Source organism: Zootermopsis nevadensis, unplaced genomic scaffold (assembly GCF_977971745.1).
Source record: "Zootermopsis nevadensis isolate Lab colony 2312 unplaced genomic scaffold, Znev_1.0 Znev_ptg000022l, whole genome shotgun sequence".
NCBI lineage: Eukaryota > Metazoa > Arthropoda > Insecta > Blattodea > Termopsidae > Zootermopsis > Zootermopsis nevadensis.
In genome coordinates, this window is record NW_028259154.1 from 23,411,114 (window position 1) to 23,426,817 (window position 15,704).

General features: G+C 39.2%; 1 protein-coding gene across 20 annotated transcripts in view; it reads right to left on the minus strand.

Moving 5' to 3' along the window:
• rg (A kinase anchor protein rugose) overlaps positions 1-15,704 on the minus strand; it is a 400,245-nt gene that overhangs the window by 170,850 nt on the left and 213,691 nt on the right. The window contains exon 1 of one of the 20 annotated variants that reach the window (XM_087353737.1): positions 383-465. The exons of 17 other annotated variants lie outside the window; for them this stretch is intronic. In XM_087353737.1, coding sequence (XP_087209863.1) covers positions 383-400 — 18 coding nt within the window. In that variant the 5' untranslated portion in view covers positions 401-465. Of the gene's footprint in view, positions 1-266; positions 286-341; positions 360-382; positions 466-15,704 lie in introns of those variants that run through there. 2 more of the 20 variants (XM_087353734.1, XM_087353739.1) reach the window with 2 other exon arrangements.

Consider the following 15,704-nt stretch of genomic DNA (forward strand, 5'->3'; position numbering starts at 1 on the left):
TTTAACACTGTCATCTTCAACGAAGATTGTATTTCGCTCGATGTCATCTTACATTCTTTTAACTGCTTATTAATCAATGCATATACCCTGTTCTCGTGTTCCCATTGAAGTTTAAATTTTTCATTACTTTCAGTTTTACCCATAATTGGCTTTCCTGCAGTCGTCAAGCATTTAAATTAATAAAATTAATGAACTGAATTATTCCTGGCCTGTTGTATCAAGGCTTAAAAGGAAGAAAAAGAAAGAATGGATACCACAGCCAATACCTCGGTCATATTTCTTCCCAATTAAAGCGATTAGAACATCTCAAGGTCTAAAAATTACTGAAATTATTCTCGTACTTCAAAAATACCATTCTGGCAGGAAACTACTTCTGTCTTACAATTCTGTCCCTGTCCATTACACCAACAATTCTGCCCTTCGACTGGCTTCACGCATGAACAGATTTGTGCTGGCAGCAGGTCAACCAACATGCGTGAGAACACCATCCCGACTACAAGTTCCCAGTTGAATGAGCACGTGATGAGAACTAATACCACGCTAGGCTGGCCATATAGCACAACATCCAAGACCGCGGAAGCGTAGAGATTGACCGAAATTAGTTTTACGGAATAAATAGAGTTCTTAATTCAATCACACGTTTCTGCATTCCCATGATCGCCAAACCAGTTTCGCAACCCGCACATGACGTCTACATTTCCCAGTTCAACTTCACATTTCGAGGTCCATTTTACACGTCGAAGTTGCTGCCTGGAACTAACTCACTGTTGACATGACGGCACGGCTGTGTAACGAAGTATGACGTCCCTTGATACAAAAGAAGACTGGACACATGTACTCAAATGGAACATACGTAATGTAAGAAAGTATCATTTGGTTAGAATCCTACAGAACGTAAACGACTCAGAATTGAAAGGAGGCAGACAGGCCCATCTTTTTTTTAAAATCACGGAGCCTATAAGATAGAAATTCTAAGGGAACAGTTCAAATGTGGTGCTGCCATCTTCAACGGATTTACCACACTACTGTTCAGGGGGAACTGCGCACCCTCTAGGGGGTCGTTTCAGTGTCACACGAATAATTATTTCACCCTGTTGCGTGTGTAACAAATATGAACTACAACAACCTGTGGCACAGCACTTGCCCCCGAAGCCCCTAGTTCCGGCTACAAACCGTTTCATTTGCAGTTGCATGAGTTCGATGCTTATAAAAGTGTATAAAACGAACGCATACACGGAAAGCGTGAACAGCGGGGGGGTAATGTCTGTGACGGCTCTCCGAACAATAACGTTTCTGGCATTTTATCTCCCTTCTCTTATTCACATCTGTCGTCTTCCATTCACGCCTTCTTATCTTGTCCTACATTTTCTCCTTTCTGTTTCCAGCTTCCTTTTATTCATCCTTCTTATTCTCTGTTACCTCCTTTTCTGTCTGCCATCTTAAATATCTATGAAAATGCAACAGAAAGTATCCTTGCGACTGCCAGAAACATCTTGTTTTGACAAATCATTGTAAATTTATATCAAAAAATTGTGTGTAGACGTGCTACAAACATACGCAGGCCACAAATTTATTTTCAAGTTATAATGAAATCCCCTTCTATCCAAGACGTGGATTTGGAATTTATAAATCTTGAGAAGCCAGTAACAACCGGGTGTACCAGAAAGAAAAACGCCCGCTGTTTAAAACATGCAGTCGGGAGGAACGCCACGAGAAAAACGCACTGCAAAAACACTCGAAACTTTAAGCACATAATCTATTAAGCGCGATGTGATTCTCCTATCCGCGGAGCTCAACAAGCGGAACGCCATTGTTTCTTAGCATAAATTAACTAGACCTATCCAATTTAAAGAGAATAAACTGTAAAAAAAAAATACTTCAATAAATTTTTGAAAAGAGAGTTCGTGAACATGATTCCAATAGCAATTTAAAAAAATCGATCAAGTCTCAACAAATGCATCCATTTATCAGCTCAGGCATCGTGAACGCAGCCCCAGGCCTTAAAAGGGTGAGAACCCCTGCCCTAGACTTTTGTGACAACAAACGGTTCATTACAGACCTATCAATACATTGTCGGAAATTCAATGAACGAGCTGCCTCAGCTCCATGGCTGTGGCTATCGAACTTAAATAGCAAGCCAGCTGCCGGAGCCAAGTGGACGGCAGAAGTGCTTTAGATTCTTCGTCAGATCGATAAAGAATCTGTGGCTGGAAGTCGCCCATTTCACTCGGTATGTCCCAAGACACCTCTGGCTCTATTCTGTTATCGACAGGTCTGACCAGTCAATACAGCAGGGATAGACAAACTCTCAAGTCAAGTAATTCAACGACCCACAGACAGAAATACTCCAAGCAGGGGCAGACACCTTTAGATTCACAATACGTTCTCCAGAAGTTTTTAAAGAGCTGCAATTCTACGAACCATTTTAAAGTAAAAATGCAGACATTTTCCTTTATTTTACTCACACCCCTCGAGTTCCAGCGCGTTCTCGTGCATCTGAGCGTAACTCCAAAAGCTCAGAAATAATCTTATTCCCGAACATAATTTCTCTTTACTACATTAATTATTTCTCCACGGATCATTTTGGTGAACATCTGACCTGCGGAATGCTATGAAATACTGCACCAAATTAAAAATCAGCGCGGACCACTGGGTTAGTTACGCTGGGACTGAAAATGTTTCTATCGATAAGCCACTACAGACCTATCCCACCCAACTAGACTACGAAGCTGCCTAGTCCTTCTCCACACATGTGCAGACAAAGTAAGCGCTGCGGTAATGAGGGCTTAACTTTATAAAAACTAACAAATCCCTGCACCGCCATATGAGGGGTGGGGGGGTGGGGGTGGGGAGGGGATTAAGCTCCATGTTTTTTTTCGGTTGATTATATCCACAAAAATTTCTCTGTCCGAAGGTCCAGGCACATTCATACAAGCACTGCTGCTGCTCTGAAGTGGAGCAGTGGCCATTATACGAAACGGAACGAATCCATAAAACAAATGAAAATGTACTCCAAATTGCAAAATATCAGGGGGAAAAGGTTCGCTTCACAAACAATTTTCTTCAGCAGCTGCAGATTAAATTCGGGTCGTTCTTGGTCAGAATCTGTTATCTTCTCATCTCACATCTAAAATCCTACAAATTAAAACACATAAAACTATATTTCAGCCGTCTTCGTAAAATCAAAAATATGACGCATTCTGTTCTTTCATGCTGAGGGAAGAACACAGACAGAGGTGTCTAGAACCGAAGTGTGGAGGAAAATATTCGGATATCAGAAGAATAAATTTTACACAACTGGAAAAGGAGCTTGAAATTCATATGGTTACAGGCATTTGTGCAACATAAATGAAGACATTTCAGATGAACGAGGAATCCAATCAACAAATTCTCATAAAAGTATACGTACAACTGGAAGCAACACGCAAGAAATCATCATTAAGGTCGTATTTGACCAATTTAACGTTTGAATTACAGAAACTTCACAGAACAGAGTCCAGTGGCGGACTCTTTTTAAAATCATAAAACTTAGGGGTTCCATAAACGGCATGGAATTTTCTGACCAGCACAGCGACTATAAGCTTTTCAAGACGGACTCTGGTCCCTGGGGATAGTTGTTTTAGAATTTATATTTTTGAGAGCTACAGCTCAAAACTAAGAAAACTAACATTTTCAATAATTCCATTCGTAACCCAACATAATTACAATCGTTAGACGTACCGAGAGGTTCGATAAACCATCTTCGAAACAGCTTTCAGTTGTCACGTCCATAAATCAAACTTCGCAGGCTGGAGATACAGAAGTGCCAAGAGGGGGGGGTCACACAATTTACTTATCTGGCACAGAGATAACTCGCGAAATGAAAATATAGATCTACACATAATTACATGAATACCCATATGATACAACGGACAGCAAATGTATAAGCTACAACTGTAGGTGATGGCATAACCGCCATTCCATGCTGAGTTACGCGTCACAACGTCCGAAGAGACTGCATCAATCACCCAGACATCCTACAACACGCTGGAGTAATAAATGACCCACATTCATAAACTCAAAACAGTACATCATTCAGTGCATTAATATTATTTTTGACATTTTACGATAGATAATGAAATTAGAGTCAATGCTGCAGGTAGGTTAACTGACATTTAAGATTTCAGTACCTACGGCAATGAATGTATGAATGAATGAATCAAAGATCGAATGGTAAATTTTCATTATTAACCAATTACATCACACATTACACGGGTGGCTTAACTGGATATGCAACAGACCAATTACGTCATCATCATCCTCTCGTTACATTCGATGCCAAATAACCAGAAAAGTTGCTGTCTGATTCAGTAACTCATAGCATACGTCGCCGATGTCCGGGCAAAGGGGGTTCTGAAACCAAAATCTACAACTAAAAATTGATTGGTGATCAAGGGAATATATTTTGAAACTGCCTATAATTTAGAGCACTTTAGCCCTCAGTTCATTTCTAAATGGAAAAATCATACTGCATAAGTTAAAAAAGTCAATAAACTTGAATTTTGAAGACTTCCTGACAGCTACCTCTCGTTTCTTGAAATTTCAGGACTTATACCCCTTTACCCTGAGACCGGCGAGATGGAGGCGCCTACGTTTCCGCGAATCAAATGTCGTCCGATTAGCCCGAAAACCGAACGATCTCGGATAGCAGCAACTAAGCAACGCAGTCTACAAGACATTACTTATGTACACAGCCAATCAGCATATTCAAATAGCAAGAAATGCAATTTCTCTGTGTACTTACATATTTTAATAATATATTTTGTTGCGTAGTTTCTGTTAATTAAATTGTTTTTTCTCCTTAATAACACTGTTGCTGGATACGGGATGCGACACAGAGGAAATGTGGCAGGTAGCTTGGTGAGTAAGACAAGAAGTAAGTAATCACTTCGCTTTACAATATTTTAAAGTTTCGTTTGCCTCAGTTAATGATAGAAACTCTTTTTTCTCCTTTCTTAACCTATTCTTTTTCTATTCTCAGGTTTAATTTTCTCATTCCTTCCATCTTCCTTTACTCCGATATGCAGAACTGATGTACGAACAAGTAACGTACAGTTCATCCCCACCGAGCATTCAAACATCTGAAGCACGCGACCTGTTTACATGATAACGCAAATAAACGGCACACTATTTCCCAATTTCAAAATACCAGGATCAACTGCTTCATATACTGGCCCCACAATTTTAAAACAAAGAGCGCATTATCCAGGACAGTTTGTGCCATGGCCGAGATTCAAACCTAAAGACTCCTACAAAGAAAGCTGGAACAGTGACCACGTCGCGTACGTGCACTGTTATCTAGCCCAGTGGTATTCAACCTGGGGTACGCCAAGACATCTTAGGGGGTACGTGAAATTTAAAATATATATATATATATTATTTTATGATAAACACTGAATAATCAGTAATGTAATTTAATTTATTTTAGATGTAGATTATATACTATGTATAACTTGAATTATACACCAACAACTTTGGGGGTACAAAGTTGAAGAGAAATTATATCTGGGGGTACGCGAACAAAAAAGGTTGAATACAACTGCTCTAGCCAGAGCAGAATCCGCCTCGCAGGAAGGGAAAAACGTAGGGTTACAGGCAGAAGGTAATTGAATGCCCTCTTCTATCTCAATTCAATCACGTCTTTATTTCCCACGTACCTGCAATATATTACAACCAAGTCCTCTGCCTTATCCCTTTGCCCCATTCTGTGACCTCCTTGGTTCTAAGTTCAGTCTTCGGTCTAACTAACCTACACGTGTATTTTCCACATAAACCAATTTAAACTCTAAACTCTTCTACCTAAACATTCTGTGCAGTTCATTATTAAAATGTTATTACAACCCACGGCAAGTCTTCAATTCTCTGGCTTCTCCTTTAGAAGACAACTAATTCAGCAGTTTATTTCAAAGAACCTTCTATATATTAAAATTATGCTGAATAACTATCTGAGTACAGCACAGACTTTCCTGAGACGCTACTAGTTGTTAATCTACCACGTTCTATATAAAATGGCAGAACGATTATGAATATGAAATTCGTAAAAGACGCCTTAAAGAAGCGGATGAAATTTATTTAAAGGCACTGGTCCAGAATTTGCGTGAAAGGCCTGAGAAAAATACGAAAGCCCTCTGTAGCCGATACACGGACAAGGAATGCTAACCATTCAATCGCCACTTACGGTGCGGGCCAGAAAAGAAAAATCCTACTTCTTCGTGGTATTCAGCTACGACAGCGTTAAAATCACGCCCAGCTAACTTTCTTTCCAGAGTCTCAATGCGTTCGTATAAACGTAAAACTGGCAAGTGGACACAGACTATTTACGTTTTACGTTTCTGAAAGACATCGAAGTCCGTGTTTTCTAAGTCTTCGGCGTTGGACAACTAAAAGAGAAAGGATCATCCCCAAACATTTCATTAACTCCATGCAGCAGTGTTCTTCTTGAGTAGCTGAAAGTCTGTCAGCTTGTCAAGAAATGTATGGTCTTTTATGGATCCGAAGGTCCATTACCGTGTTCACAGGAGCCCGCTACCAGACTCTTCGCCAGTTGAACCAATTTCACGTCTTCACGTCCTATTTCATCTGAGGAAGGATTCAGCCGTTGAATTGAGCACAGCAGCCCAGTTTCTATCACAACGTGATCTCAGATTCAAAAATATATTAACGAATAAATGGACGATATTCCGCAACACATTCGGTATTCCTATCAATTCTGTACACGAATCGAGATTGAATAATTCCTTCAGCCTGGAAGTTCTGGAGGCTTCTCGAATTTTCAGATGGAAAAACGAAACCTCTTCATGTAACTTAATCGCAATCCGCTGTCACCTGTCAAATTATAAAGTTTCCAATACCGTGTGTTTGCATTGCAAATGAAACGTCACTCCGCGTTTATCCTGCACTATGAATAGAAAACCTGCTCACTCAGAACCCGTGCTAAATTATCCAGAGATCTGACTCTGAGTGTGCTTCTTTTTAAAGTTTCCATGTAATTTCCCCTTATTGCTCTCAAGATGAAGAATGATGAAACTTCGGTAATTAAAATTAAACCAGAGTGACATTTACAGCACATTATAAACTAACAAGGATTAAAGAAGACAGGCTGGTATAGAATCACAGAATGATGGCATCTCAACACCTGATCCTGCAACCAAGTCTATTATTTTTCTCATACCAAATACCACTTTGTTGTCTACTTCGAACAGCTCACCATTTATTTCGTTCAGTACAAGGTTAAATATTCTACCAAGGGTTGACTATCGAATATTACAAATTCTATTATCGCGGTCTACTGAGCCTAAGTCTATCAGAAATCATATCGGAAAACTGTGAGAACACTTTGTACATGGGTCTGCATTTTCTTACAATAATTACGTTAATGGAAGTCTGTGCAAACATGAGAGGATACTCTCAAAACCGATCTTAAAGAAACAGCCTAATGACAAGGACCAGTGTCAGGTCCTTGTGGGCGCTTGTATGAGTCTTTCGGTTCCATAAAAGGCGGGAAATTTAATGGCCAGCTAAGTGACTATCAGATTACCAATAAGGGCTCCACTGCATGGAGTTGGTAAATTCATTTACAGTGCCTGGCACCTGGAGTACAACGAGCAAATAATAAATGCACCAACTTTGTTGTACAAAGAGAACAGTGAAAGCGTCAAGTCTTAATGACACTCGAATTAAATTGCATAAAACAATGGAAAGATCAGTGCAGCTACTAAGATGCGTTTTTAGATCAAAAACAGGAATTAAACCCCGGGATCCAAATAGAATTAAAGTGATTAAAGAAGAATTACGTATTAATAGTATTACAATTAGACTTTCAGACTACATAAATGCTAAATACCGAATATGTTAAAAAGGATGGTTGAGAATTCTGTACCAGAGAGAGTTCTGTATTCGGGCCCAAAAGAAGAACGGACTGTTGGGAAACCTACAAAAAAAAACGCTGACTGATCAAATGAGCTTTTAAAGGCTACGGATAAGGCAGTTGGACTAATGTAATCCGTAGAAAGTTAAAAAGAAGAACACGTACAAATAAACTAGAATTACTAAACAACCAAAAAAAAATCAGCGAAATTTACATTCTACTGCTTGCACAGTGCGAAGAGACGTTCAAAAGAGAATGTATAAAATATCCTTATTTTCTTATTTTACTCATTATTTTGAGGCTGACAACAGCAATAATACGTTTCTAGGAGCGCCAGAGAATAATGAATTAGGCCTAATCTTTAACTTCATGAGCTCTACTTTTCACGCCCTTCCAACTGCAGGTAACAGGGTCTTCTTACTCTGGTAGCAGTCGCATTCAGTCCAGTATTTCAACCCTGAATGAAACAGGACAGTATTCTCCAAGTGCATCCGCCGAACTTCTATTGTGAGGACAAAATAACGCCAATCGAACTGTGTACATGAAATCCAAACACTAAACATACTCTGGAGTGTCTGTCCGTCTGTCTGCACATTAATGGTAGGGCACATTTGATGCAAAAAGGTCGTTTTAATCTGTCGATGACATGCCCAGAACAAGTGGACTAATCACAAGACCGTATGTTTTTTTATAGCGGTCCGCTTCATACAGAGGTGAAATGAATGAAGAACTGTACAAAACATTCTGCTATTTCTGTAATTACACCTAACCATGACAGAGTGATTAGGAAGGCAGACAAAATGCATTCATGGCGTCATGCGAAGCAATGACAGATATCGCAATGACTGCAAAACTTCGTAATAAGAAACCGCATAGGTGACACAGATGTACTAGACGAGAGGATTACGTTATAAGCCTATTTTAAATATCAGAAACAGGCTATACAGACATAAAGAGAACTGAAATGGATTATCCTGACCTGGCGGAGCAAGCAGCAAGCATGGCGAGAAACGATACATACTTCCATATCTCCAAAACATTAACTGCAGCAATAATTATTATTATTATTTATTTGACTGTAAATGGGTTTTTACCTGGTGGCAGTGGTCCTACAATAAGACACAAAACAATAAGACACAACAAAACAATAAGACACAACAGAACAATGAGACAGAACAAAACAATGAGACACAACAAAACAATGAGACAGAACAAAACAATAAGACACAACAAAAACAATAAGACACAACAAAACAATGAGACACAACAAAACAGTAAGACAAAAAACAATAAGACACAACAAAAACAATAAGACAACAAAACAATGAGACAGAACAAAACAATAAGACACAACAAAACAATGAGCCAGAACAAAACAATACTTGTCTAGTAATATTAAGCCAGTTTAAAAATGCACCATTCCTATACAGCCCACGTCACTGAATTAATACAAACCAAATACGAACTAATTATTTCCAGAAAAATAAATTGCAGTTGTTTCTGGAATAACAGTGTCACAGTGAGTGAATCTTCGTTGTACGTTTCATTAATAAGCACACGAGAGGGTTATAAAATTCATGTGACCTCTAACCTATGGAAATTAAGGGGGCAGGGGGAATAATAGACCATGATTGATTGGCTATGGGTACCGAACTGTAAAACTGAAACGAGTATAAAATGTATCAGACGTGTAACAGCAGTTGCACGTAAAACGGGAGTGAAAACGAGCCACGAACAAAACGGAAGTGAAAGGGTATATTGCAGTTTGGAATCTACACAGGTATAAGCAGAAAGTGTTTGCTGTTGCGAGCATATCACCCCTTTACTGATATTCATGTACTGGAGACACAGACTTATGACAGAGGCGATAAAGGGGTTATTAATTCTATGGCGTATTGAAAAAGTTAGCCAACGCCAAAGACATTACATGTAAAATACAATTTTTCAAAGCACTCTTTTAAATATTAACTATACTGAAAAAGTGTTACATATGAAGTTAAAGACGTCGCCTAGAATGGCGACCTGTTTTTAATTCACTTCATAAACGTCTATTAGGTAACGTGTGTAGCCGTAACAGAACAATAAAGATCAGTATTAAATTAGGCCGATAACTTTCAGCGTAGACTCCCCATAGAGGGACTGTACACACAATGCTTTGCAGGCGCGCCCATAAACATGCACGCAACATAAATCTCTCAAGTTTATTCACAAAGCAGTTTCACAGTTGTATCGTTGTGTTTAACCTCACTGTTCGTAGTTTACTGCCAACATTCCATTATCCACAACCCCACGCCTTTTACCGTCCTGTTAAAACGGGGAAGATTAACAGTCATTGAAATCCCCATTTCGTGTTTGAACTTTGCGTTCTGAAACAATAAAATCAGTACGCTCCATTAAACGAAACGATAAAGTTGAACGCCTTTTGTGGACGTTGTATCAGTCAGTCTGTCTCATAGTGTCAGCGTCTCTGGAAGGAATTTGGTGATCACTTACTCAAAAATTTAATTAAATGAGAGCTCAGCCACTGTGAGGATGAGAACCGCGACTTTACAAGTAAACTTCAATACACATTTGGATTCTTTTGTAATCTAAACACCGCGCCATGCAGAAGTATGGGGTGGTGGAGATATATCTCCAATTCTTAACCTCAGCATCAGATATAAGTGAGTAATCTATTTCATATCCTCGTCCCTTCATCCCCGAAGACCCTGGTACCCACTTGACAGGACAGAGAGCCGGACTGGAAGTGCTTGACGTGTTCTGTCGATGGTCGAACCACGGTCATTCAGTCCATAACGTAGTCACCACATTGACTCAGCTACCCCGGATCAAGCTTTAATAATATTAACAGGCTGTGTAACTGTGCATTAATGTTTCACGTGTATATGCATATTCATGTGTTACACAGCATACCTGTACGTACTGATGCATGGGCGTGCTCACTTGAATTTGAATAAGACGCTGTCATATCAGCATGCAGGCGAGAAAGAGAGTGCGAATACATACAAGGTCTTATCTAATACACAGCTACATGAATTAGGACTTGTACTTATGAAAACCGAATATTATTCATTGTCACAACAAAATCTCCATATTTATCCTCACGAGGACCGCTTCAGTCTTGTTCAAATCTCGCAATGTATTTCAACAAGATTCGATTTAAAATGAGCCCCACTTAAAATTACAAAGAAAATATCTCGTTTTACGAGCTTTCCAATTACAAAGTATTTATGTCTTTCTGTTTCCATCACAGAAAACAAAGATCCTTTTCCACCTGATCGTCCCACGTGCAAAGGACTATCAGTCAAATGTGCAGAAGAGAAATTTAGTTGAAACTGTCGCGTCACACCGATCGGGAGTCACTCACTGCCTTACCAACGGAGCTGTCACAGTATGCACACTTCAGCACACGTGTTGATTAATTTTGTCACTCTAACACCGATTGAATGACAGAATAATGAACAAAGTCAGCGCACAAATTAGCGTTACTAGCACTGATCACACTGCTGTTAATAGATGGAAGGGTTAGAGGAATGTGGCAATAAACATAAAACATACAAACTACGCCAACTGTCAGAAACAACATGGCCTAGCGCCCTTGCCGAACGTACATCCATGCTGTCCAATCGTTAACAAAAAGAGATTTTATCCACTACCGTCGCAATTCATTAGACAGAAGAGTTTCAGTCCTACTGGGCCACCTTAACATGTTACCACACGTCTTAGGATATTACATCACTGTTTCATTATTCTTGTTATTATCTTCAAAAAGTTAGTTGCTGGATTATGAAATTCCATCTGTTGAAGATGATATTTATTAGTCGTTCAGTTGGAATGATGTCCAACTCCCCCCTTCCTAGGAAGAACGACAAAACACTCCATCATAACCACAAATATCGTCTTCCGCAGATAAAATAAATTTCCTAGAAAGCATACATCATGTCTGAGGTTAATGGATGGAATGTAACAAACAGCGCGCGCTCCCCTAATACGGTTGAAGGCCGGTCCAAAAGGCCACGTGATCATCGAAAACACATTCTCATTTACATGGATTTCGGTGTCTACCGAACAGTTGTATGGCGTTCTGTCTGCCGTTCGGTAGGGACATGCATGTGTGCATCCATTTCAGCACTTACAATCTAAAGAGATTAGCACGAGGTCTCGACATTTGTTGTTTGTTTGTGATCTCGAAAGACTTCGTTTCTGCTTCCTCATTTCTAACCACACATCGAGGAGCCTCGGGCTTACTATTTCGTCTCCTCGGACGATGTAGCCTTCCGCCTATTCCCGTTTACTCTACAGCGCGAAAAGCTACTGTTGTTGCAAAGAAATTACAAGCCAACGGAGCGAAGAGAGACTTCCTCCGCCAGTGGTGGCGACTCCATTAGCGGAGTGCTCTTGTCCTCCGACAACGGACCAGCGACAGGCGTTGTGCATTGTGAACAACTTCGGCTCAAAATTCAAACATTCATATACAGTTCTGAAACCAATGACTGCAGTGCTTTTCAGCCAAAACTATTGTGGCAAGTATTAAAAAGCACACACCGTTAAGTAAAGTGTTTCTATGTTCAGCAGAGAAAGTACAAGGCATATAGTTTACTTTCTCTGGCTTTTCTGTTCATGCAGCCTATGTGAGTAACCACCAATACATTCATCTGTCATCTATTCATCGTGTATCAATTCCCCTTTTTAATAACTGCATTCATGTATTTTAGCACTTACAAAAGAGATAGCATACTATGGACGAATAAAACTAACCAACCAACCAACCAAATATATAAATAAATACAGGTATTTGTAAATTGCATGAATTCGCGAAGGACCCATTTAGAAAGCACGCGTACCTTTCCACGAAATTCTGTGATGTAAGAGGGCAGACAGCCCAGAAATGCGAGGGCACATGCAGGCCTACATATTGACGTCAGAGATTGAATGAATGACTTGACTAGTCGCTGGCCGGCTGAATCCAGTGAAGCTTTCATTTCGTTGAGTGCATGGTCGTGTTCATACACGGCAGTGGAAAATGAAACTGCCAGCATCACGAGCGCAGCTTCAAATATTTATACAGAGGCCGAAATATGTGAATCACACGCTTCTGATACACTCCACTTAAATTTTAGAGCGAACTCACCCTGCGTCAGAATAAATAAAGTATGAACTAACTCACTTGGAAAAGACGTTACTCAGCATCAGAAGAAATAAATTCAAACTAACTTTCCCATAGAAGCCCATATAAACTAAAAAATACCTGTACGTTTATCTACCTATTTTCCTATCCAAAGAGCTGTAATGTGCAGTTGTGTTACTGCTACTGATTCAGCTGTTCAATAGACTTCCTATGTTTTTCAGGAAATAATTCGCTATCTTGTCAACAAAAGCTCATCACGTAGCCAGTTTAATAAACATATCCACGGTATATATGCCTAACATTTCTTTAAAATGTTCAACACAAAATAATTTCTTCCTGCATGTCACGTACAGTATACTGAAAGAAAAATGTCAGAGAATGTAACGTCGTCTCTTCATTCCAAAGAGATACATCTTATTTACGATTCCTTTGAGACGAAACTACATTAGCCTTCCTGGACTTTCATTTCTGGAGCTACACGGAAGTCCAGCTGAAACTAGATTCGCCCTAAAAATAAAAAATAAAAAACAGAAGACCACAATCCTCTGCCAAGAAATATCAACCGCTACGGGGCATTTGAGTGGAATCCCACTGGGCATAAGTTGGCCAGGAAGTCTCAAACTCACATAAATAAAACGACGAAACACGGTCACGATACGGATCTGGACAGGGATAAAACGTAAAGTACGATAGGAGCTGACACATTTCACGTGGACGTTCATTTTTTCTGTCTCTCTCTCTGTAAGAAATGTTAAGCTACTTTTGAAGGTCCAGTGGATTGCCTGGACTCTTAGACTTTATGTAACAAATTCAAAGCTGCATCAGTCCCCAATCTCTAAGGTGCACTAGAAATAAAGTATTATCTGCGATAGGCGAGTCGCTTTTATTTAGAATTAAATTAACATCAGGAAAAAAAAATGTTTCCTGTAGAATAATTCTTCAGTTACCACCAAAAGAGATCGTGCAGCTAACACGTTCTTACTTTAAGGTTTACTAAATACCTTAACGCAAACTGTGTACTTCTGAAAGTTTTATCATTATACAAAACTTCAGACCCTCCGTTCTATGGCGTTAGTACACACATTTGAAGTTCGAACGACGACGAAACTTACTAACTTTTTAAATAATTTTTAACACTGATTTATTCATTATCCCACAATGTAACTAATATTACGTTCGGTATTACAATTTTCTGTGGTATATTTGCAAACACGACGTTTCGGAAATTGGTTCTACGTCAGCCTTCAGATGATTGGCTGTCATTCTACTGACAGGTGTTTACTGCCTTTTTGTCTTAATGTCAGTGGCTACGGCAGGGACTGAATTCGGTGCCCCTTGAATAGACGCTTGCAGGCTGATTGCACAGAATTCCATGAAAAAAGTTAATTACGTTTTATAATATTGATGGTTGTTGTTCAATCGTTGTACGAACACAAAGGCGGAGATCGCTAATGGGGTTCCGAATAAGGAACCCTAGAAGTTCCAGATCGGATCATAAACTGCAGGAGAACAACAAATATGGAAGAGGATATCTACAGAGATCAAGTGAGAAGAAACAACATTACAAGGTTGTACATACGAAAGCTGAATCGTGAAAAGATTTCAGAGTTCGAGTTCCACATCTCAGATCCAGGAGTGCTAAGTGATCAAAGGGGCTTTCACAAACCTTAGCGAATAACGGACGAAACACGTCACGAAAGCCAAACCAGAAAGCAAAACAATGAACTTAAAAAAAAACCACTCCGAGTGTCGATTCATGACGGATCTGAGTGGCACTCTCTGTGTAGATGTTGCAGATACAGCATCACAGAAATAGCAAATGGCCGGCTGTTCGAAATACAAGACGTGGACAAAACAACCACTTTTCAGGATACGCAATGGAGCTTTGATATTCCTGCATGGCTGTTTTTTGGGCTTCAGAACAGTATAAACGAACCTTTGAAGTACAGAACAGATACTACATCAAAACAGATCTATAATTCCATCCTTGGGGTATTTATCTATCAAAGCAAATAACCTGCTAATGAAATACCTCCAAAAGGCTAATCACACATCGACGTGAAGCAGTCGGCAGGCACTGTTTCCTAACTCTGAAGAGAACACGTGAAACCATCTGGAATTAAACAAATGGCGAGTACAAAAGCTTCATTAATTTTTCTGTATCAATTGATTAGTAAAAGACTGTGGATATTTTCTGCATTATCTAATTCTCTCACAGTGGTAATCCACTTCAACATTCGATACGCTAACGCTAACTTCCTATGTTAATGCAAATATGCAATAAGTGTTGTACTGGTATTACATCTACATTTGAACTTGCGACATTAACAAACTTTTTACATGAGTTATACTGCCCAGTTAAAAGCATTTTTTAAATGCATATCTGAATATGAAGAGCATTAGCTTAAAATATTAAATTTGTATCTTATATGCGTCATGTTTGTGTTTGATTAAATATATTTATTTTGTACAGTCTATACACAAACGTTTGAAGTTTATTGGTGTTGTAAAAATTATATAATATTAAAACATTTTGTTGTGTAAAATATTATATTAGCGCTCTTAATCGTAAATACGATTTTACATTATATTTTTTTAGCGCTTTTATTAAAACGACATGTAATGTAAAATCGTATTTACGATTAAGAGCGCTAATATAATATTTTACAC